This window comes from Anas platyrhynchos, chromosome 3 (genome assembly GCF_047663525.1).
Source record: "Anas platyrhynchos isolate ZD024472 breed Pekin duck chromosome 3, IASCAAS_PekinDuck_T2T, whole genome shotgun sequence".
Lineage (NCBI taxonomy): Eukaryota > Metazoa > Chordata > Aves > Anseriformes > Anatidae > Anas > Anas platyrhynchos.
In genome coordinates, this window is record NC_092589.1 from 47,580,945 (window position 1) to 47,604,186 (window position 23,242).

Genomic DNA, 23,242 nt, shown 5'->3' on the forward strand with positions numbered 1-23,242 from the left:
TGTTTCTTTTAACATTCATTTCACAATTTTTTTTTTTTGTCTGAAAGATTTAAGCATGGACGGGGGGAGTGGATCTCTGGAGCTAATCAGAACTAATAGCACAGCAAATAGTCCCTCAGAAACTATTAGGCTTGGAATAGTTCTCCTTGGAGACATCTTAAATGTAAAATTATACCATGGCTTTTTAAATAATGTTAGCCTTTCTGCAGTGATTTTCATCCAGCTTGAGTAATTTGACATCAAAAAAGGAACCAAATTAAAACAGATGCTTGGCATGAATAGGACTTATTTTTAGAAGGAAATATTACTGAAATGGAAACCTGTACATTTTCCAGCTCACAGAACTGCAGAGCTCTATCTCTGTGATACTTTTGTAGGAATTAATATTGTAGATGAAACTGTCAGTTTAAAATCTCTGCGTGCGTTGTTATGCTGTCTCTTTTCTAGAAGGGATATGTATCCCAGCTATAGCCTGTTCCACCAGTCATGCCTCCAGCTTCAGATATGAAACTCAGTGCATAAATATGGCATAGAAACAATGTGTAAAGAGATATGGAGTTAATTCTTCTTCCTCTGCTCATGTCTCCACCCAGGAAAATGAATAAAAAGAAGAAGAAGGAAAAAAAAAAAAAAAGAAGAAAAAAAAAAGAGAGAGAGAGAAAGAGATTCCTACAGGGAGCATTGCATCATGCTGTTATATGGATCTCTTCTTAAATGTGATTAATGCATACTTATACTACAGACAGGTTTTAGAGAAAACTTCAAGCCATGTAAGAGGAAATAAAGCATCTTTAGGAAGTGTATAAAACTCTTATTCTCCTCCTTGCTTTTTCCACAAAGCTGTCTATGTTCCCTGGTGCTGATCAAAAGTAGCTTTCACTTGCCCTGCTTACTTGAACACACTGGCAGCCTCAGCTGCGGCCACTTGAGGTATTGCAGTGCCCAGGTCTCTGCCCTGGTCTTCTGCTGGACTTCCTACTGCTGGAGACAGAGCAGGAGACAAGGACTGCCCTAATTCACTCTCACATCTCAGTTTCAGCTCAAGGAAAGGTGACTTGGGGTAGTTGAAGAAAAGGCAGGCAACCGTCCCGCTTGGGATTGGGGGCAAAAAGAGCAGCCAAGGAGAGCTACCCCTGATGCCCCTGCAGCACAGCTCACCAAAGTTCCTCAGTCAAAGCCACACAACCTCCTTTATAGCCATGTGAGTGCCACAGGGTGTATCTTTAATGTTTCCCAGTATTTGAGGTTGATCCCAGTGCAAGTGGAAGTTTTCCAGTGGAATAAATTCACTAAAATAAAATGGATATGTATATATATATATATTTTTTCTTTACTCCATGGTAGTGGTGCAGACAGGGTTAAAGCACAGTGCCAGCATTGTCACGGTTAGCTTGATTTCCCCAAGACCGGAGGTGGAGGGAGGGGACTAGTCTTGCCCATTTCTATTGACGCAATTAGACAGAGCTTTTGTGTCCTGCTTCACTTAAGAGGAAAAATCAAGTGAGAGCCAAGCAAACGTTTTAATGCAGTGTTGTTTGTACATTAAAGATGCATGAAGTCCTTTTTCCCCAGCCCAGGAAGCCTCAAGCAGCAGCGAACTGTTTCCTTGCTCCAGTTTGCCCTGGCCAGAGCACCATCCTTCTTCCTCAGGCCAGTCACGGCTCTTCTCGTCAACACATCTCACGTTCCTTTTCCATCTTCTTACTCACTCCATTGCCTTTCTCTCACTGTTCCTTTTAAGCTGTTCAGTTTCCAGACAGCCAAGGCAGTTAAGTTGTCACCTCCTACCACCTGCCCTTTACCAATCTCACAACTTGTAGCGATGGAGAGCTGCATGTGAGAAACACAGGCATCCTCCTCACACAAGGTCACCCGGGTTAATTTCAGCTGTTTAAAAAGGCAATTTACATTAGCGGGGCTAATTCTGCCCAAAGCAGATTAGGGAGTGCTCACACATACCCTTTATTTGGCAGAGCTGTGAAGGCTGTAAATCCCAGCTGGTGGGTGGTAGCAGACAGCTGGGGACTGTAACATCTGGTAATGGCATAACTAGATCCAAAAGAAGAAATTCATCTACACAGCTACACGAATACCTTCACAAAACTGCAGCCAGCAAATATGAACACATACTGTCTGTATAGATGCCATACCATTTTCAGCAAGGTTTGGCCCATACAGAACTGTACCAACACTTTCCTTTATACTCCTCAGTCCACCCCGGAAAAGCTGAAAATATTGAATAACCATTAATACGGAAGAATCAGGCAATTTTTTTCCACACAAAAGACTTGTAAAAGGACTTGCAAAAACTGGCCAGACTTGTTAAATAGGATTTTGAAAATATTCTCTCCTGATCCTTTCTTCCTGGACAAAGAAAGAGTTCAGTATTATCCTTTGATGGAGTTTGCCTCATTTTAAAATATCATGAGGTTTTTGCCCTAAATTCCCCTGAAGAAAATATAACTTTGCTTTCAGCTAGTCAGTAAAAGAGACAAAGGATGTGCTAGCTGAAGGACAAAAAAGCCCATTGCTAGGACAAAGGACACTATTACATGTGTTGAATTCATGGGTACCCAATACACAGAGATAAAGTATATTTGTTCTATGGTTCAGTTTCTTATTTTTCTTAAGGACAATAACAAGCTTCTCTGCTTCATAGCTCTTCCCCACCAAGGTACAATAGAGCTCTTGTTACACTTTCAGTCAAGTTATTTATACATTTTGAGAGCTTTCTGAGTTGTTCTCCACCACACAGCTACAGAGGGAAATAGAAAAGTAGCAGCATTACATACTTCTCAGAACCTCAGGGCTGGAAGCAGAGAAAGTATTCCATGAAGTCTGTAACAGAGGATGTTTGTGTATACATTTAGTTCAAATCAGAATTAGTATCTTAAAGGAAAATCATTCCTTGCACAGAGGAAGAGTTTCAGACGATTCATGGGCCATCACAGAGAGGAGCAGGGAAGAGGCTGTCTTCAGGCAAAACGCAGTATCTCAAAGGAAACACAGAGAGACATAGGTAGGCAGCAGCCCAAAGCCTTTGGCCCAAGTTGGAGTGGAGTAGCTGACAACTACTCCACTGTAGTTGTCATGAAAAGCAAAGCTCTGAGAAATATTCTTAGATTGCATTTAAGGAACATACTTAATGGTCACGTTGGGTGGGAGTGAAGTGCCACCTGCACTGTTTCCTGGTCCACACAATCTGCCCTGGTTGATTCAATGGGCAGAGCTAAAACCTCTTCATACACAGGGGTAGGATAACGACAGAGCTGGCCTTTACAAATCAGAGGTAAATTAAGCTCCAGATCAGCAACAAGAGGAAGAATCAGTAACAGAGGTGGAAAGTGAAGTGTCTGGCTTGTGTCTCTCTGCTCTAGTAGTGGTTTGCTGCTCCCACAAACCTCTTGTCCCAGCCTTATCCCTGCTCACAGTGAAGTTCCTTCAGATTACTGTCTGGGTAAATGAGAGTGATCATTACCAAGCAGACAGGATTGGTACCAATCATTGAGTTTTTAATGTAATAAGTAATTTGGCTCATGTTGGAGTGAGAGTGTCACATGCCTCTCTTCTGTGGCTGATGGCACAGGTGTTCTGGTTTCACATGAATGTCACTTACATGAATGAAGTATAGGTGCATTTTAGTCAAACCTCAAACAGTCCAGAACATCTTTCCATTCCTACTAAAGCCTTCCCCTTTGTAGACAGTCCTAACATGGCAGGGATGAGAACTCTGGCTGTGTGGTGTCACGGAGCTGCAGAGAGGTAGCTGAGGGCCTAAACATTGCTGCTGCTGTGTGCACCGTGTCCCCCACCAGAAATGCCAGCCCCCAGTGCTGGGAGCTCCAGTAGTGATCTGCTGTGTGCTCATGGGGAGCTTGCCCCTTTAGTCACTGTATGGCAGCATGTACACATGTTAAAGTAAAAATTCGGTGTGTTTAGCAGGATGGTTTTGAGATGTATATTTATATAGCGTGCTGTGAATTAGAAGCCTTACATAACATCTACTGCTGCTGCTACTAAATCACTAGCAGACTGCTTCACATTATGCTGTTTTGAATTTTGTGTTAATAGCTGAGACTATTTTAAGGGTTTGGATTTTCTTTTTTGGACGATATATATACAGTTATATTCCTGCATTACTAATAGGTGCTTAGAATTTTCCACAACTCTGGATATCCCCTTTCACAGGGAAATACAACAGAAAAACAATCTGGAATATATCGCTTGCTACAGCACCATAGTGGTAGCAGATCTTACCACAGAAGCAGTAATACTTGCTGCTCAACTGGTTTGTAGTAGGCAAGCAGTGCCCTAGCTGGCACACGTTTATGTAGCTCCATCAACTTGACAAGAGCTATATTGGTTTATTCCAGCCAAGAAAGTGGCCCTGCATATCTTTTTATATGTTAGACTTATTGGTTGAGTGGGACACATTTGGCCACTGCAGTTTTATTTATGAGGAGTCATTCAATAGGATTTTCATTGGGTTTTTGAGAATGTCTCTACTAAACTGGGAGAGCAACGTTATTCTAAGGAGAAATTGCTAGTAGGGTTTTTTTTCTACTCATCTGTTCTTGAATTTCTCCCTTCATTTATTCAAATATGGATAGCTGCCGCTTCTCTGCATCATCTCACTGTTGTTCATTCAGAATCAAATCACTGGTATGGTTTCAGATGCCTGCCACAGCTACTAACCACCTTTATCAGTGCAAACACATGTCAGTTATGAGGAGTACAAAACCTCTGATGTATGAGTTATTGTGGCTGACGCACTAAATTCTAGACCTGTACTTAAATTTGTGTCACCATAAGTAAGCCATGAAAATGCATGCAAAAGCAGCCAGGCATTTATCTCCATTAACAAAAGAAGTTTTTAAAAACACGTTTCCTGGCAAACACTGTTGCTTTAAATCTGAGCTCTGTGCTGAGTTCTTATGGAGAACTAATCACATTGAAGGTTGGAAGCCTTCAAATCCAAGCCAGTAATGGAATTATGAATTTCAGAAAAAGCCACCTATTATTCTTCTGTAAACTTGTTATTCAAATGTAGTTCTGCCATTTTCTAGCAATAAGAAATTCATGCCAAAATACTTTACTCCTAACATGTTCCTAGTAGAATGGATTTTTTTTTTTTTGCCACTCCCTGTGCAGTTACATTTGAGATTCCAAAGTGCAAATATCTTTCTTGGATTATATTGCAGCTTTTTGGGGGGTTGTAGATATCACTTAACTCTGCAAAGTGAGAATCACTAATCAGTGCTCTCAACTGGGCAAACGATTGAGACTCTTAGACTGACGTCCCAAATACAAGCGTTAGGAGCACTGATGCGAAGTCAGTGCCATTCTAACAGCGGGCTTCCCATGCAGTGATGCTATCTAAGCAGCAGGTGCAGCATTTTTCTGAGACCTGCTGCTAGACGAACAAAAAGTTTTCATGTCTCACTGTATTCTCTGATCTTATGAAAGGTGCTGAATGCAGAAATTTGATGTGTAGAGCAGATTTCTTTCTAGCTTAGGAATAGGTAGAGTTTGGTTAGATGGCCAAGTGCAAACTCTGGCTGCTCTCTTGTTCATTACAACAGCACAGCTCTTGTTTATTACAACAGCACAGCCAGTTACCAATGGCTTCAACTCAGATCTTCCCTAGCATCTACACATTTTTTTTTCTGCCAAACCCACCTGACAAGTAATTTCTATTAATTTATTGGCAGACATACAAGCATATGCCAATATTACAAACATATGCATATTTTTTTTTTTTGTCCATGATGTCATTCTAAAACTATTATTATTTTCGAATTCTTCAGGTTGTTTGATTTCTAAATGAGACTTCTTGTCACTGCCATTATTTATGGGCAAACAAAGCTATAGGCATCAAAAAGTGTGACTACACCTTCAGAATCTAAAATAATTATTGCTCCATCTGCCTTAGGCAGATAGTCAGCATGGCTCTCATTTTTGCAGGGTTTGAGCTGGCCTCTACAAGATAATGATTAACAGAAGAATTTTAAATATTAATTCGTTTAAGCTGTATAAATTGCTTGTTTTGTGCTTAGTGCTGCCAGCTAGTACCTTACCACACTGTGCTTCATTTATTCCAGATAATTGACAAGAGCAAGAGAGACCCCTCTGAAGAAATTGAGATTCTCTTGCGATATGGACAGCATCCAAACATCATTACTCTTAAAGATGTGAGTAATCTTTGACTACTACAGTACTAAATGATTTTCACCTAATGATCAGGCTCACTTATTATATGGAAAATTCTCCAGTTTAAGGTCAGAGCTAAAAAAAAAGACTCATAGAAATTAAGGGAAAAACATTGCTTTAACAAATTACAGGCTAATAGTTGGAAAGACTGGTCAGGTTATATTCTCTAAATCCTGTCTAAACAACTGAGGATAAAACCAAAGGGCCGCAGTGCTGGAGAACAACAAAATGTACCTGGTTTTGAAGCACTTCTCAGAAGTGGGATCTCAGCTAGGATTGTCCATACTGTGTTAGATTCAGAGTTTAAAAAACAAAATTGCTTGTGTCACTGGCCAGTTCGTTATGGTTCAGCCCTTAGAGAAATATATATAAAATTTCTAGTCACATACCCTTGGGAAACTATCACCTAATTCCTACGTATTAGAGAATATCTTAAAATCTGTGCAAGAAAGGTTTTATATTCCTTTCCCAAAACATCTAGCATTGATGACTATAACACTGTCTATTATTGCAGTCCAGATAAAAGATTATGACACGAAAATGGCCATCTTCCAATCTAGACAAAAAATGTCTTTTCCCCCTTGCAATTGACGTTGATGGTAAATACATCTTGCAGCTCGTGTCAACAATATATTCACCAGAATTGCAAATATAAACTATATGATATCATTGGAAGCACGTCTTGGCCAACAGTATAATGCAGTTCATTTAGCTGATCATGAGTCAAAGGGAAATATTGATATTTAAAATGGCAAATGTTACCCTGTAGAACGGGAAAGAGAGAACATTACTGAGAAGGAGGCTTGGGTGAGAGCCAGGAGACATTTCAGGCTGTGTGAAATGGTGCTGCTTTTAGCAGTTTGGTCTGCTCCGCCGACAAGATAGCAGATCAGGAAAGCTGCCTGTCTGTGTGGACAAATCAGCAAGTTGCTACAGACACGAGAAAAAAGTGATGATTAAGTCTTGTTATAAAGTTGCCTTTTCTGTTGTTAAGCATAATAAGCACATTTCCCACACATTAGCTGATATTTTCTTCTTACATCATCTTACACAAACAAGCCAGTACTGTGATTAAAGGGCCAACCTTCACCAAGTGCAAGTTGGGTCTAAAATATGTATTTATTGCATTACTCTTCCAGGTCTATGATGATGGGAAATATGTGTACCTGGTGATGGAGCTGATGAGGGGAGGCGAGCTCCTGGACCGCATTCTTCGGCAGAAGTGTTTCTCAGAACGAGAGGCCAGCGCCGTGCTGTGCACCATCACCAGGACTGTGGACTACCTGCACTCCCAGGGCGTAAGCATTGCAATTTTGGTTCTCTGCAGCTGTTCTCTTAAATTCCAACTTTTAGAAAAAGTGAATAGTTGTGATTATACTTCTCTGAAATATAAATATGTTTTTACCCCCCAAAAAAGTGTTCAGACAAAATAATGTTTCATTCTTTTCCCATGTTTGGAATTGCATTTAGGTTGCGAAATAGGGTCACAGGCTTTTTAGCCACTTCCTGGCTGAACTGCAGTATGTCAAAGTGGTATTTTCGTCCCCAAACTACACTGATTTTCAAGTCTGTGTAACTTGCTGAGGTAGATTGCTTCTTATCACAGTCATTATTGCCATATCTGATCTTTTAACTGAATTTCAGATAGAGTATCTGAGTCAGCAGATAAGTAAAAAATCAAATGCTCAGTTTTCAAAGCAAAGTAGCAGTTTGAGCAGCTGATGAGAAAGGTTTCTGACATGCTGTTAAAGAACTGACTTCTAAAATCTAAGTTTTCTATATACAGCAGTTTGAAAATCTCTCCTTTTCCACTTTTCAGGGACAAACAGTTTGGATAACTAGTCAAATATTTGCTTCTTTTTCCTTTCATGGTTAAAACAAGTGCATTTTGTGCTTGGACCTGTATGTTTTCATGATAGCTTTACAGTGTAGATATAGAGGCTGTTTTCCCAATGTAGAAATGCAGTGCCTGTTGTAAAACACATAGCCACTTGAAGTTGGGTACCTACAGAAAGGATTTTTGTGAAAAGTAACCCCTCCCTTCAGGTGTGAGCTACTCATACGAACAGTCACAAGAAGACCCTTATTCATTTTCCTCCTCTGACAGGATTTCTTTTTCACCTTTCAGCTGAATATTTAGGGCTATCCAGGAGACTCTGACAGCAATGTGTTTGTACAACAGTCCCCGCTGCTCTCACTCAGGAAGAAATTCCCCCCGCTTTGAGCAGATGTCTCCATCATAATGTATCAGCAGAGGTTGCAGGACTTGTTCTTCCTGATTTTAACAGATTTTAAACTTTTCCCCCCTTCCTTTACCTGAGTCTTTTTAAGCAGCTTTTCTCCAAAACTGAAATATTTTAGGCATGAGCTCTTGACCGACCTCAAATATCAGAGCAGAAAGGGCAGCCAGCCCTGGGTGCTCCCCCACCTCCTCCCCTTACTTGTTATTCACTGCTTTCTCATTAAGGTGGTGCACCGGGATTTGAAGCCAAGTAATATCCTCTACATGGATGAGTCAGGAAACCCAGACTCCATCAGGATCTGTGACTTCGGCTTTGCCAAGCAACTGAGAGCGGAGAATGGGCTGCTCATGACTCCCTGCTACACCGCCAACTTCGTCGCCCCTGAGGTAGGATTGTGTTTCAACGCCGTGACTAAGGAGCATGGCACAGAAAGCTGTCCTCCATCCTGCTCACCTTTTTTCTCACTGCCTTTCAAAGAGGAGCAGGGCAGAATGCAGGCTACAGGCACTTTTGCAGGTTTTGTTACCATACGTCTCCTGTTCATGTCAGCCTTCTCAGGCCAGTTGTTTCTCTCCTGACAGAAGCCGGTGTTTGTCTCGTACTGACGTACAGCATGCTTTGGGCTCATTACTGGGATAAATACCATTTTTCCTCTAGCTGCTTCTTCTCAGAGTGCTTGCCCTCCAGTGCATTGCATCAGAACAGAGTAAGGCTTAGAAGGGAAATCTTGATATCAGGAATAAGACTTGAAAGAAATATCCATGGTGGAAATCCTTACAGAGCTGAAGTCAGTGGAAGCTTTGCCACTGATTTGATTGAGCTAGAGAAAGATCTCTCCTCTTGAGCTTTTCTAGCACCAATCCCCCTGTTAGAGGGGATGTACGAACTATAGTGAAGATAAGAAAATTGTAAAGGTCTTGAAACTCCTCTCTCCCAGGCCCACCTGTCTATCTTTCCACTCATTTTGGAAACAACGGTTGAAATTCTTTGCGTTGTCAAATCTCTGGGCTTATCTTCCTATACCCACTTCTTATACCTTACCCTGCAGAACTGCTCATGGGATAACAGACTGTCTGATATGAGTAACAGACCAGAACTGGCCTTCCCTTTTCTGATGAATTGCAATACCTTGGGGTTCTCATCCCTGTCTGCCCTGACATCACCTGTGAGAGGGAGGAGAGGGCTGCTTTCCTATTTTTGCAGACAGGAAAATAGAGGTGGGCCAAAGAGCTTGCCTCAAGCCTGGGGAAAGGTGGTTTTGCATCACCAGTGAGCATTGCTCCTTTTGCTCAGACCCACTGCAGTGAGGTTTGGTTCCCACAGCTGGTTGGGTGGTTTTGTCCTTTCACTGTGTTGGGTACTTGATATTTCATAGCTGCTTCTTTCCAATGAAAGACAAAGAGGTTATTTTTCTGGGTTATTTTCTATTTCTTGCAGCAATGCTCATCAACATTTTTTGTATTTGCAATACACAGCTTCAAATGAGCATCTACTTTTGCTTGTTGCAGTCCCTGTAAGAAAAATGCAAAACTATTGCCTTTCAATACTTCATCTGTCCTCTGCTGTCAAACACCACTTTCTCTCAGTTGATATCGTTCATCAATCTTTTCTGCCCCATAACTGTCCTCCACCTCATCTGTGTGGTTGCAATTGGAAAGTGAAAAATGGGGTGATCTTTCTGTACATTTTCCTTTTGTGATGCCAAAAGATACAGGAATGAGAGCCTTCCAGCGTCAGAAAGAGAATTTGTTAAATTGAGACCATTGCCAGGGGCAGTATAAATTCAAAGCAGATTTTTTTCAGCAAAAATATTCCATTGCCAAGGCAGATTGGTTTGCTATTTGATGTCTCTCTTTTTTTTTTTTTTTTGTTTGTTTGTTTTTTCTTTTTTCATTTTAGATACTGGAATGAGCTGTGTAAAATTTATCAAGATAATTTCTGGGGCACCACAGCATTTTAATTTCCAAAATGAAAAATAATTGTGTTTCCAAGATTTAAAGAATTGAGATTTTCTCCGGGATCTAATGTGATTAAAATAGGTGCAGCTATTTTTCATGATGGGCCATTTTGTACAGTGTCTGTAATCACAAACCTTGCCAGACATTGTTTTTTCAGGTTCGCCTCTTCCGATTTGAACTGAAAGCAGAAATCATGGTCCCAGACGTTTGTGATGAGTAAGACAGGTTCGGCTAATGCAGGAAACGCTGGAGATTAGCTGAAACATTACCAGAACTGGCAGAGAGCTTAATAAAGCCCTAAGTGCTTTTACGTTTTACCTGCGATATAATGCTGCCCTCCAGCCTGGACCTGACTTGTGCATTCTCCGAGCCTCTCTGCAGCATCTGCAGCGTGCTTACAGCACTCAAACGAGAAGGCAGAAAGTCAGCCAGGCTGATGACACAAGGGGACAGTGGCAGAGGAATTATGACATGTTTGCATACTCGAGTATCCCTTTGTTGTGGAAACATTGAATTTGAGACTATCGGGAAAGCTGAAAGCTCTGCGAGAGAAAGAAACACTCTGCCACCTAGTGCGGGCTGTGTCCTTTGCAGAGAGAGAATAGCCAGGCTTGATCAGGAGGAAAACCACAGTACTGTGTTGCTGTAGTGCGGCAGGGCCATTTAGAAAAGGACTTTATTCTGCAGATTTCTTACAAAATCCATGAAGATTTGTGTGTGTGTGTGTTTGGTTTTTGTTTGTTTTTGTTTTTTGTTTTGTTTTGTTTTTGCATTTGAAATTATAAGATTTTTTATTATCTTTCATGTCCGTACACTTCTTTCCTTGTATCACAGCTGAGAAAAGCCTGTATTCATAACTCTGTTAATCCAATAAATCAAAACATATAGAAATAATAAACGTCTGGATAAGCATCTGAACCATTACCAGAACTGAATAAACCCAGCAGAATTTTGGTCCTTGGCACCACGATGCCCTGCTGTGTGTGGAGCTAAGAACCAAATCATGCATGCGTTTCAGATCTCACCAAACACTCTGATGTTTGGGGTGATGTAGGGTGATGTAAAACCCTTCTATATGGTAAATCTTTCAGCACCCACTAGAGCAGGAACCCACTGCATCTTTTGCAAAGCTTTTTCACTGTGCTTAGATTTCTTGCTCTCAGATTTGTTTCAAGACACATGCCTGTTATTGTTTGAAGATGTCTGCCCCCTAAGGCAAAACCTAATCTTTTTGGCCAACATTTCCAACACTTGATCCTGCCAGCTTAACATTCTCACTTTAACCACAGATGCAAAAACCTGTTGGAGACATTTTACAATAGCAGTGTCATTAACTAGTGACTCTCGCTATCTGCTGTTGTTATCTGTGGGGTGACATTGCTGCTGATAAGAAATAATTGCCACCAAGGCTTTCCTAGGCACAGAGCGAATGTCCGTGTTAGCTAGCAGAGTTGTTTCAAACTGAGTGACAGCATGCAGCGACACCTGCCCATTATTTTGGAGTTGTGTCACCACTTGCTTAATAGCCTACTCCTCTAAACTTCATAACTGCTCCATCTTTCTGTCATTTGCTTTTGACTCAATTTTCCGTGGTAATTTGAGGAAGGACAGTGATGGCAGTGAAAATGTAACTGCTTTGGAAGGAACAAGTATGCCCACACCAAAAGATAAATGTTGGGCATTCAGTATCACACATGGAGCAAAAAGCAACTGAGCTTAACAAATAGCAAAAATCTTTTTTTCATAAAAACTAACATAATAGAGGGCCAAGGAATGCAGGTACTAAAGAAATAGAAACAATTATAACAGCCACAGAGTACACATAATGTGCAGGAGAGAGAGACAGAGGTAGGATTTTTAGCAGCTTTGTCAACAGGAGAAAGTGCATTTTTTTTCTCCATATTTTTTCAAGGTAGCAAATGTTCGCTTAGCAGCATACCTGGCAGATGGTTGCTTTACCACTCATCATTTGTAAAATCTGTCAAGACAACATTTTCTGAATTTTTTTTTTTCTTTTTTCTAGCAACTCTTGGTCTCTTCTGTGATAAACTCCCACTAGCTGAAATAAATACTGGGTACTAAGCCCCAAGGACAGAAAAAGACTTGTTGAATTTATACATTCCTTTTTCATGTGCGTTGCAAAGCAATAATTTATCTACCAATCCAGCAGAAGGGGACAAAACTCTCCTTGTGTGTCAGAATTGAAGTTAAGTAAACAGAATGGTCGTTTGCTTTTATGAGCAAGTAGAAGATCCAGAGGTGGCTCCTGAGCCTTTCAGAGCCAGAGAAACAAAGTTCTTCCCCTAGCCTCAGCAGTGCTCTGTCAGTCAGTGACTTTGCTTGCACGTGGACCTGTACTGACTCAAACAGATGTTTCTTCTGACATGCATTAGCATAAATGAAATCCAGATCACACCTTTACTGGTCTGACTGTCCATCCTGTACCAATACTGAACCTAATCAGATCTCTGCTGAGTACTGTGGGGTTTGGTTTACCTATATGGAAATGGGATCAAGTTTCAGCCTGTTACCTGTTAAGCCCAGTCTACATGTGGCCACTTTTCTTAAACTAAAAGTAAGATGAGAATAACCCTTTTGTTTTTCTTTGCAGTTGTCATGCATCTGTACTATTCTGACACTAAACCTGAGTTAGTGAGCATCTGTTTGCTCTGCCAGATCCAAAGCTCAGACGTGCCCACCACTGTCACTCAGCCCCATGCTTGTTGCATCCACAGTGGACTTGGTGACCTCCACATTAGGAGGACACATTTCAAAGTGTTAACTAGCTTTCTTTAAGAAATGTTTTAAAACACTGAAGTAAGCAGAGAGGGTTGTTCTGCTCTGCTGTGTGGTAGGTGGTCAGAGGTGTTGAAGGCCAACAAACTGCCTTCAGCTCCACCGTGGTGGAGGTGGCAGCTGTGCTGTGCTTGCACACCAAACATACAGAACATTTTACTCCTGATGCAGTCACCTATTCAAGCCAGACATTAGGGCAAGCCCTGAAAATGTTACCAGATGCAATCCCTGATCAGTACTTCTCGAAACCCAGAAGCTAAAATTCACGATTGTGGATTATCCAGTTTTCACCCTTGTCTTTCCTTCACATAGGTCCTTAAACGCCAAGGTTACGATGCAGCCTGTGACATCTGGAGCCTGGGGATCCTGTTGTACACCATGTTGGCAGGGTAAGTGGAGAGGTTTTCCTCCAGAGGGCGTACTTTAGCAGGGATCAAGACAGAGAGGAGTCACGCACAGACTGCAAACTGGCTGTCCTCCTCACGGAGATGTGCTCAATTGTATGAGGCAAAAAAAAAAATAGATGCCAAGACCTAGAATTAGAATAAGTTTTTCCAAAATATACAAGTATCTTTGACACTTTACAAGTAGCTTAGGTTTTTAACAGCCTGGGCCAGTAAATGTTCACTGAGACATCTAAAAGGTTACTCTCCACTTAAGTTACATTAAAGTTTTACATCAGAAGAGTAATTTAGGAGTGGTATGCGGAGAGCAGGTCATGGTCACCTCACCAGTAAGAAATTTATTCACTCCTATTAATACATGTATTCTCTTCAGTTTCATTCTTCTGCGGTTGTTGTTAATGAGGTATTTCAGCACCTTCAAAGGCTAAAAAAAAGAAAACAAACTAAAAAAAAAAAAAAAGCTTTTCAGAAAGAACAGAAAGTAAATGAATAGATCAGTAAGAACAGCAACAGGCAACAGGCAGCATGATTTTGATTAAAGAACTACCAATCTCTAAAGTTAAATATTGGCACAAGAAGGCTGGAAGATTGAAATAAGCAGAGAGGGATAAGAATAAGATGTGCTGGGTGAATGGGAAACACAATGTACAAAGCCAATCTGGAGATATCAGACCCCTGCACTTCATCTCTTTTGCTGGCTGCAGGGTGTGGTATGTGCATATTTATCCCAGCTAAGTGCTGCTTGAAACTTTTCAGTGACCTCTGACAGCTCTTTAGTCTACTTCATGATCATTCAGCTGGCAAGACGGCAAGAAGCTTGGATTCATTCCTAAATTCATACAGGAAACAAACAGATCCTGCTGTTACGTTATTCATGTCACTTGCTTTGTGGCTTTCAGAAAAGGTGCCAGGAGTTTCTGTCCCATATATTTTGTTCCTGATTACAGGTGTGTTCAGCGTTAGCTGAAATACACTGGGACTTTCTGGAGCAGTCTCCCAGTCTGCTGTGATCCTCTCAAAAATGCCATTTCTACTTGGCTAATGTCATGGATTTGCATTGATACACAACCAGAATCAGTAAATAAAATCAACACATTACCAAGAGTCACATTACTTAGCTGATTATATTCAAAATGTTTCTTTTTGAAATGTGACGCTAAAAAAAATCCAAATATATTTTAATCTGAAATACATATTACATAATCAGCAGATGCTAAATTTGCCACCAGGTGCCACTGAATTGTATCTCACCTTTTTCTACACTTAAAGGAGAAAATAAGAGTAAAGTGATCAGAAGTGCTGACTTTTTAGGTGCCACCACTGCATCAGGGATGCTCTTGTTCTTCCTTACCAGAGGAGAGAAGCTGGAGCTGACTGTTGGTTGCACTCAGGATGTTATTCTCCTCCCATCATCACTATGAGCTCAGACACTGAAGGCTAGAGTACGAGTCTGGATCCTATTAATATTTGGTATTGCAGCAGTGGGAATGACAGTCTTTGGAGTATTGGCCAGTCCTGAACATTCACTGCATCCTTTTCAGTAGTTACAGCATGGAATAACAGCGTGGATCTCTCTGGGCTGAACTTCTGTGAAATCTGAAATGATCTTGAAAGTTAGAAAATACAGTGTGAGGAATTGAATGTGCCGGGGGGATAGGAAGCTATGGCCAAACCAAGATGTCTGTTTAACAACCTAAAAACCAAACTGGAAGGTTTCCAGAAAAGAAAAGACAGATGGAAGGGAAGATATAAAAATCCCAGATACCCTCCTCTTATAAATCTGCACAGCTGTTCAAGATTGCAGAGTAAAATTTGGCTTGGCAAATTTTAGTCAGTTGCAAAATCTTACCACTTGTCACTTTATGAAGAAAAAAACCTGGGCCCTGTACATGTGGCACTGATTTTGTAAAGCTGAGTACATGTTACTACTAATTTCTGTCTGGCTAGATCAGGAAGATTTTAAATAACCCATTACATATAATTTGTTTTGTCCTGCAGACTTGCACATTGTGATTTTATGATTAACAAAGAACTGCAAAACAGACTACAAAGTGTTCTTTTTTCCTTTCTTTTTTTCTGTTTCAGATATGAAGTTTTCTCCTTTATTATTTTTACTCTCTGTTCCCATTATCATGGTTCTTCTATCAGCAATAAAACTGAGTAAAAATGAATAAAGAAAAAGTGAAAACCTGTGAATTTAAATATATATATATATTATATTGCTTAAAAATAAGAATGAAATGGAAATATATCTAAAAAGATCTTTTTTTTATTTATTTAATATGAGGAACCATTGTACTGTGTAGCTTGAGTGAAAATGAAGTAGCTATGGTGGTCCATTCTGGAAGCAAATTCCTGTTGAAATCAATGGTATTTAATATTAGATTCTAGAAATCATATACCTGCAAATTTGCAAATTACTTTTTTTTTTTTTTTTTTTAAATAGGTTCACTCCTTTTGCAAATGGACCAGATGATACCCCAGAGGAGATTCTGGCCAGGATTGGCAGTGGCAAATATGCACTTACAGGAGGAAACTGGGATTCAGTATCTGACACTGCAAAGGTCAGTGGACACTTTCTCAGATTTTTTTCTTGTTCTCTTGAATGGGATGGCAGTCTGCAATTGTAACAAACTTAGAGACAGTCAGAAGGGTTATTTCTCAGTGTCTTATGAAATAAGAGCTCACTTGTTCATACTACTCTAAATTAAAAAGTGCTACAAATTTTGGTAGTTTATTTCCTTAAATTAAGGCATAATATAGCACCATCAATTATGCACTGTCAAAATTAATATTGCACAGAATTGTTTTGTCACGCGGCTGAACTTTTAAAAGAAGTGTAGGGTAGTCAGTGACACAAATATGTGGTCTATATGTGAATCACCTTTTTCTTCCTCAAACTTAAGCATGAGCAGGCAGTAAATAAGGTAGCATTTTTAACTTTTGTACTGTCTGCAGTTGAGGCTGCCCATCTATTACAAAACCTGAAAAACCCAGGAGCTAGAATTCAACTGGTGCTGAGACTTTTGGACACAAAACCATGCACTAGTCTGTGAGACAGGCGGATGGGCAGGAGAGCTGGCAAGCTTACAGTTATCTGGCATCAATTAGAAACTTTGACACAATTTTTATATTCCCTCAGGAGATTTCAGTTTTAGCAACTGGCAGTATCCAATGGAAAAACATTGATATATTCCACCACAAAACCACAAGAAATCCTAGCAACTTATTCATCTTGCTAACAGCACCTATGAGGCTCATTGTCAGACAATGAATTTTTCATCAGATGTCCGGTTTGGAAATTAAGATATTCAGATGTGGTGGAACTGGTATCACTGAATTTTATCTGCCTTGAATGTTTGGTTTCTGTTCTATGCTTCCCTTGTAAGCAGACTCCGGAGTCAGTGAAAAGATGCCTGCAGATGGCATCCTCTCTAGGTAGCATTTATCACTCCTACAAGGTCGCTAATAATTGTTAACACTCTTTCAAGAAGCTGCATACCTGCCACCTTATCTTTTGTTTGGATTATCAGTTGAGAATTGAACATTAGCCCTGAAAATTTTGTAGATCAGACTTTACACTTAAAAACTACAAAGCATATCTGAAATGCATCCCCCTGTCCATTCGGCATGCTGATGACTGCCATTGGGAAGATCTTGGTAAATCCTGCACTACCAGTAATTACTTTTTTATTTTTACTGTCTTCTTCCTTTTAAACCCAGGACATTGTGTCTAAGATGCTTCACGTAGACCCTCATCAGCGCCTCACAGCAGTTCAAGTGTTAAGACATCCGTGGATAGTGAACAGGGAGTACCTGTCTCAGAACCAACTCAGCAGACAGGACGTTCACCTGGTGAAGGTATGCCCTACACCCTTTCTTCTTTATTTCTTCCAGAAAGAGTTGGGATTTGTGTAAATATTCTGGAAAGTGACAGAGGAATTGGGAAAATAGTTTGCCACAGAGGCCAAATTTCATATGGCAGTAGACTAGCAGTAAAGCTTTTTGACCCATTATCTGCTTGATATTTTTAACTTCCAGCTGCATTATAATGAACTGGTGAGAGTCTGCACATCGTTCTACCCACTGCTTTGAATCAGAGACACCCCAGCTGTCTCCCAGCCAACAGGAGCTGTGATCATTTTGTGGAAATTGTCCCTGCACAAGGGGATTGGATAGGGAAATAGAGGGGAGAAGCATGAAAGAGATGAATTTTAGCCCATTTTTTTCTCTTTTTCTACTTCACAGGGTGCAATGGCAGCCACTTACTTCGCTTTAAACCGAACACCTCAGGCACCAAGGCTGGAGCCTGTATTGTCCTCCAATCTGGCTCAGCGGAGGGGCATGAAAAGACTTACCTCAACCAGGTTGTAGCAGTACCCCAAGAGGCCTCTTTGGAAACCCACAGTTTATTATTCGACAGATTCATCTTTACTTGGTTAGAACTTTTTTGGACACCTTGCATACGAAATCACCAGAACTAGCAGAAGCCCAGCATAAGGCAAAGTTTGCCTTTGCTCCATCATTTCTTTTACATTCCATCCAGGATCCTGAGTTTATCAACTTCACGAAGATGTGCCAACTTTGCTGGTAGCTCTGTTTCCTTACTGAGATAAAGCCAAATAATGTAGACGTGCTCCATCCTTCCCTCCCTAGGAAATACTATTTTTGAGTCTTGAAGATGTTCCGTGGGAACATAGTTTTCATTTTGTTTCTCAAGAAAAGCACTTTTTGTAATGAAGACGCAGTCAGGTTTGAATGTTCTCAGCGGTTCCAGCAGGTGTCATGATGAAGTGGCTCGGCTGGTCACCCCTAAACACCTACTGATCTCCACTCGCTCCAGGAAGAGTGAAGGCTGCAGAGACACATGGATGATATCTTACTTGAAATAAGCATTATTCGACATGAAGGAGAGTGAGCTGCCAGTGGTGGAAATACCATCTGATTTCAAGAAATCTTTTGCACTTTGCCCCTGATCTCTCTGGAAGAAAGTCAGCACTGGTTGAGGAGGAGCGCATGCCGTGAGCTTGACTTACTTGGAGGCCTGGCCCACCAAGAGCAGAAAGTCTCTGAGAAACTTGGTCCTCTGAGGAGATTATGGGGTCTCATGAGACTGTGGGAGAGCATTCATGTAAAACACTGGGAGTAGGAGCCTGTGGGTCAGGGGACACAAGGGTATCTGGTCTTGGCTAGCAAGGAGGAGACCAGCAGGCAAAGCCACCCACGGCAGCATGGTGGGGAGCGCTGCCCGAGGGAGCTGGCGTGCAGGTGCTTTGGAGGCAGACTGGGGTTCCCTATGAGGGAAGGGGATGGTCCCCCACCTGGGGGTGGTCCAGAAGAGGCTCTGTGGGTGCCTGGGCTGCAGAGGGGCCAGGCAGCTGCCCTCCCATAGCGATGATCCTGCTCCAGGCCTCCTCCGATGCCCTGCTTCCTGCCCTTCCTGCAGTGTCTGCTTCTGAGGGGCCCAGCTAACTCTGTCACTAGCTTTAATAACAGTACATTCTGAGGAGAAACAGGAGGATGCTGTGCTTTTATATTTATATAAATATATACGCGTGTATTTATATATAAATATAAAAAAAAAATCTGTACCTAATACCTGGATTTTTCAGGTTCATGGAAAGAAAACATGGTTGAAAGGATCTCAGCAAAATGGACATTTTTTTTTTTTCTCATTCCCTGAGCTATTTTTTTATTGTTTTTCTTATCCATTGTGGCATATGGTGGTCAAGAGCTGACCAGGATTCTTCTTTGTACTGCATTTGTTAATTTTTGTTTTCCAAGTGAATTTGTCACCTCAGATGCTTTGTGGGAGAAGTTAATGTGCTATGTTGGCTTTTTTTTTCTGTTGTGAAGGGGAAAAAAAAATGTGAACATGGAGCTTCGTATGCTAGAGATAGCAGTTTTCCTTGCTGGGTAGTTTGTACATTGTGGTGCCAAACTGGAATTTCCAGACCATGGCATTGGTGTCCAAGGGAACGAGGAGTTGCATTTGCTATAGCAATATGCTCCCTAAAACAATCTGTGTTCCAGTGTTGACTGAATTTTGTTTGTTTGCATTAGTCTATTTTTAAATTTAAAATTATTCTTAATAATTTAAACCAATATTTAATGTTCAGGTTTATGTGCTGTGCACACAGGAATGCTGCAAAGCAGCTCTCCTTGAAGCCCTTCTCTTTTCTAGAATAAACAATGCTGTAAAACTTCACAGAGAGGATGAATTGGCTTGAATTGGAGTGTGTGAACATGCGCAGGTGTGTCTATGTTTATCTACATAGCAGCAGAGAATAATATACCTTAACTGGCTAAGCTACTCTGGCTAAGCTGTGCTCAGTATCAGCTTTTTGCTGCCTTTACACTTTTTCTCTCTCTGGAAGCTAATTAAGTCCCATGTACTTCTGTTGTCAGTACACTGAGATGTGAGTCTGCAGGTAGGGGATGTCCTGGCTCGTGCAAAAATGCTCTGGCGAGGTCCCTGGGAGTGACTTCTGTCCCAGAGGAAGGCAAGATGAGCACAAGGATGCTAAGGGCAATCTGGAGGGAGGGCTGGATGTTCTGGTGTCCCAGTTGATTTGTGCTATTTCAACAAAATGTCTTTTTAATGTGTAATTGTATGTGGGCAGAAAGAGTGCTGTAAATATTAGGTACAGTTTTTGTCTCCCCTGGAGATTTCCTGGTCATCTTTCATTGGTTCAGTTTGCTTTCTCTTCACAGCCATTGGAAACAGTTTGATCCCCTCTTGATATACATTCAGTCTTAGGTTTTTGAGCATTTTTTTTTAATGTGAATATTGTTGTAAGCCAAGCTTACTGGATGCGGGTCTTCCAGAAACTTGATGGTTTGAATCTGTTCCTCGTCTAGCTCTTCAAACTCACCATCTATATCCCTATTAATCATACAAGGTTTGGGATGTGTACTGATTGGTATATTTGATTATCATTGATTATTTTCCTTTAAAGGCCCATAAATTACATATAATGGTTTTTGATTACCAAGTTTTTTTGTTGCCAGTACATCCAGATGTATGCACGTGTCTGTGTCCATGCAAATACGCTATCTCAGCTTGTCCAAATTAGAAGGATATCAGTGTAGTCAGTGCTTGAAGTGATACTCAGAGGAGTTGGGTCTGTGGTGTTCTTGAAAATCTGACACTGGTAACAGTAGTAGTTGCTCTGGGTGTGGACAGGCACGTGGCTTAGAAAGCAGTTCTGCCCATGGATGAAGTTGTCATGTGGGACCTCCCCTCCACCCCAGCTATGTATCCTTGTGCATACCACAGCAGATCACCCACCGCACAGGCTTGCTACTGGAGATACTCTTGCGATGATTTTTCTGATCTGTTTCAGTCAAAATGAACCCAATTAATCCATTTCCATAGTTGATCTGGCTGATGCAACTCACTTGGACTGAAATACAAGAGTCTCTGTCAGCAAATTGAAGGCACAGCCACTCCTGCTGGTTTGCATTCATTATTTCAGACTGATAGCAGCTGCCACTTCCCCCAGCCCAGCTGCATCCAGGGGAAGATGCATGACCATGGCCTAACTGCTGCTCTGCCTGCTTTATACCAGCATCTCCTTTCCACGCGCCTTGCTACACGACAGCTCAGCAATAAGCATTTATTCTTTCTAGGAGAAAACTTAACTGAAAAAGGCTTAGCCTCTCTCTCTCTCTCTATATATATATATATATTTAATCTTAAGGAACTTTACTGAATGCTGTGCTTAACTCCTGAAAGTCTAAAAATTTCTTTGAATTATTTTTTTTTCTCTTTGATAATACCATCTTGCAGGTTATTAGTCCACAAAGCGACCTAGTGCCTTAGGCTATTATTAATAGTACAGTTCAATTTTCAAACCATCAAAGTGCATAAAGCAGTGACAGTCCAAGGCATCCTCACTGTCTGTCACAGTCAGCTGAGTAGCTGACTGTTTAGATAGACAGAATTTATAAAGCCTGACATTTTCATCAGAACACAAATAACCCCACAGACACTTTGTAATCAATCCCTGCATCTGAAAGAAAAAGAAAAAAAAAAAAAGGAAAAAAAAAAGACCATGTAACAATAAATTTTCATTTGCTTCTGAAGAAAACCAGCATGAACAGTTCCCCACCCCCTCTCCCCGGGCATGGGGCTGACCCAGGCACAGGCTGCTGGGAGGATCAGAGTGTGTCGCGCTTCTCTAAAGCACGGATCGTGTGTCCCTGAGCTGCACCTAGCCTTGTGTGCAGCACCAGAGCTGTTTTCAGCCAGACTTATGGCTGAACAAGTTTTGGACAGAGTTTGAAATGGATAATAAATCTGTTGGCCTAAAGGGTAGATCAGACTCTATTATGAATCAACACGTGAATCTTTAAGGCACAGAGAAAGGACACAAATCTGTTTGCCTGGGTAGCGCTGAGCCACAGCACAAGAACTGAAAACTCGTACCAGGCACTGGTACAGCTCAGCAAAGGCAGTTGCTGTGTGTCTGACATGACTTATGGCCAGGCTCGGATCATCCCCTAAACCACTCCTGTGTGCACTTTTGCGTGCCACAAGGTTTTCTTACGCCACTCGTCCCTTGAGCTGCAGCCAGCGTGTGCCAGTGCTGAGGCTAAAAAAAGCCAGTTACTCTCTCTTGACCTTAGATGCTTTCTGTGCTTTCCCACCTCCCTTACCCAGGTCACAGTGGGGCAAAGCAAATGTGTCTGAACAAGTGGCTGGGGACAGCAGCAAGGCAGCAGCATCTTCTCTGACGGCAGCGCTGTGAGCATGCTGCTGGGTCACAGCTCGGGTGCCACCCACCTCCCTCTGCCTTATGCTGAGCCAGGCTCAGGTGTCACCGTTTTTTTGTAGGGAAATGGGTTAGCTAAGCCAGGCTGTGCACACAGAGGTAGAAGGCCAACTGAGGCCTCGAAGTTCACCACAAGTTCACATAAGCTGCCTGTAATCGGGAGGTGTGGGCTTACAGATGGCATGCCATGGGGAGACAGTGCTGACTGTGTATTTTGGCCACAGGTGAGCTTATAAAGAAGATAGTAAAAATCCTGGCATCTGTCTATAAATAATCCATTTTTACAGAGGAAATCACCAATTTTCTGGAGTGTGATGGCACTCTAGATCCCTCACAAGAGGAAGGCAGATAAACATGGAAGTTAAAATGGATTACTGAAAAGGAGGTATCTTAGCTTCCACAACAAAACAATTTTTTTTTTTTTGAAGCTGTATGTTAAGATGTTTGTAGCAAAATTGCCAAAGCAGACAATTTGAAGCAAAATTCCTTCTCTGAACATCTGCAGACTTCTCCTTTAAACAGAAGCCAAGTGAGATCCAGGGTCACGCATCTGAATCCTGACAGACACACACAGCACAACTGGGCCAAAGATCTTTTAGATTCAAATAAAAAGGTTTAAAATAATGCCAATCAGGTGTTTTAATATAGTTCATAATAAAGGAAAATGTGCATACTCATTTTCTTTCCTCCATTTTCAAGTACACATCAAAATACTACAGAAGTGTGTACCCTTACATGCCAGCCGACCTTGCTCCAACAGCTCTGTGCTGCCCCAAGGTGTTGGGGTTTGGCTGCCCCTTCCACAGCTGCCCATAACAGGCACAAGTAAAAATCACACATCCGTCAGAGTCTGA

At 41.4% G+C, this 23,242-nt stretch overlaps 1 protein-coding gene across 3 annotated transcripts in view; it reads left to right on the top strand.

The window, feature by feature from the left end:
* The window catches only part of RPS6KA2 (ribosomal protein S6 kinase A2), a 293,034-nt gene extending 273,215 nt beyond the window's left edge, over window positions 1–19,819 (top strand). For all 3 annotated transcript variants that reach the window (XM_021272261.4, XM_013099223.5, XM_005019222.6), the window contains 7 exons: window positions 6,102–6,191; window positions 7,350–7,508; window positions 8,678–8,839; window positions 13,520–13,596; window positions 16,058–16,175; window positions 17,335–17,472; window positions 17,860–19,819. In XM_021272261.4, coding sequence (XP_021127936.1) covers window positions 6,102–6,191; window positions 7,350–7,508; window positions 8,678–8,839; window positions 13,520–13,596; window positions 16,058–16,175; window positions 17,335–17,472; window positions 17,860–17,985 — 870 coding nt within the window. In that variant the 3' untranslated portion in view covers window positions 17,986–19,819. The remainder of the gene's footprint in view (window positions 1–6,101; window positions 6,192–7,349; window positions 7,509–8,677; window positions 8,840–13,519; window positions 13,597–16,057; window positions 16,176–17,334; window positions 17,473–17,859) is intronic.
* The last annotated feature ends 3,423 nt before the right edge of the window (window positions 19,820–23,242 follow it).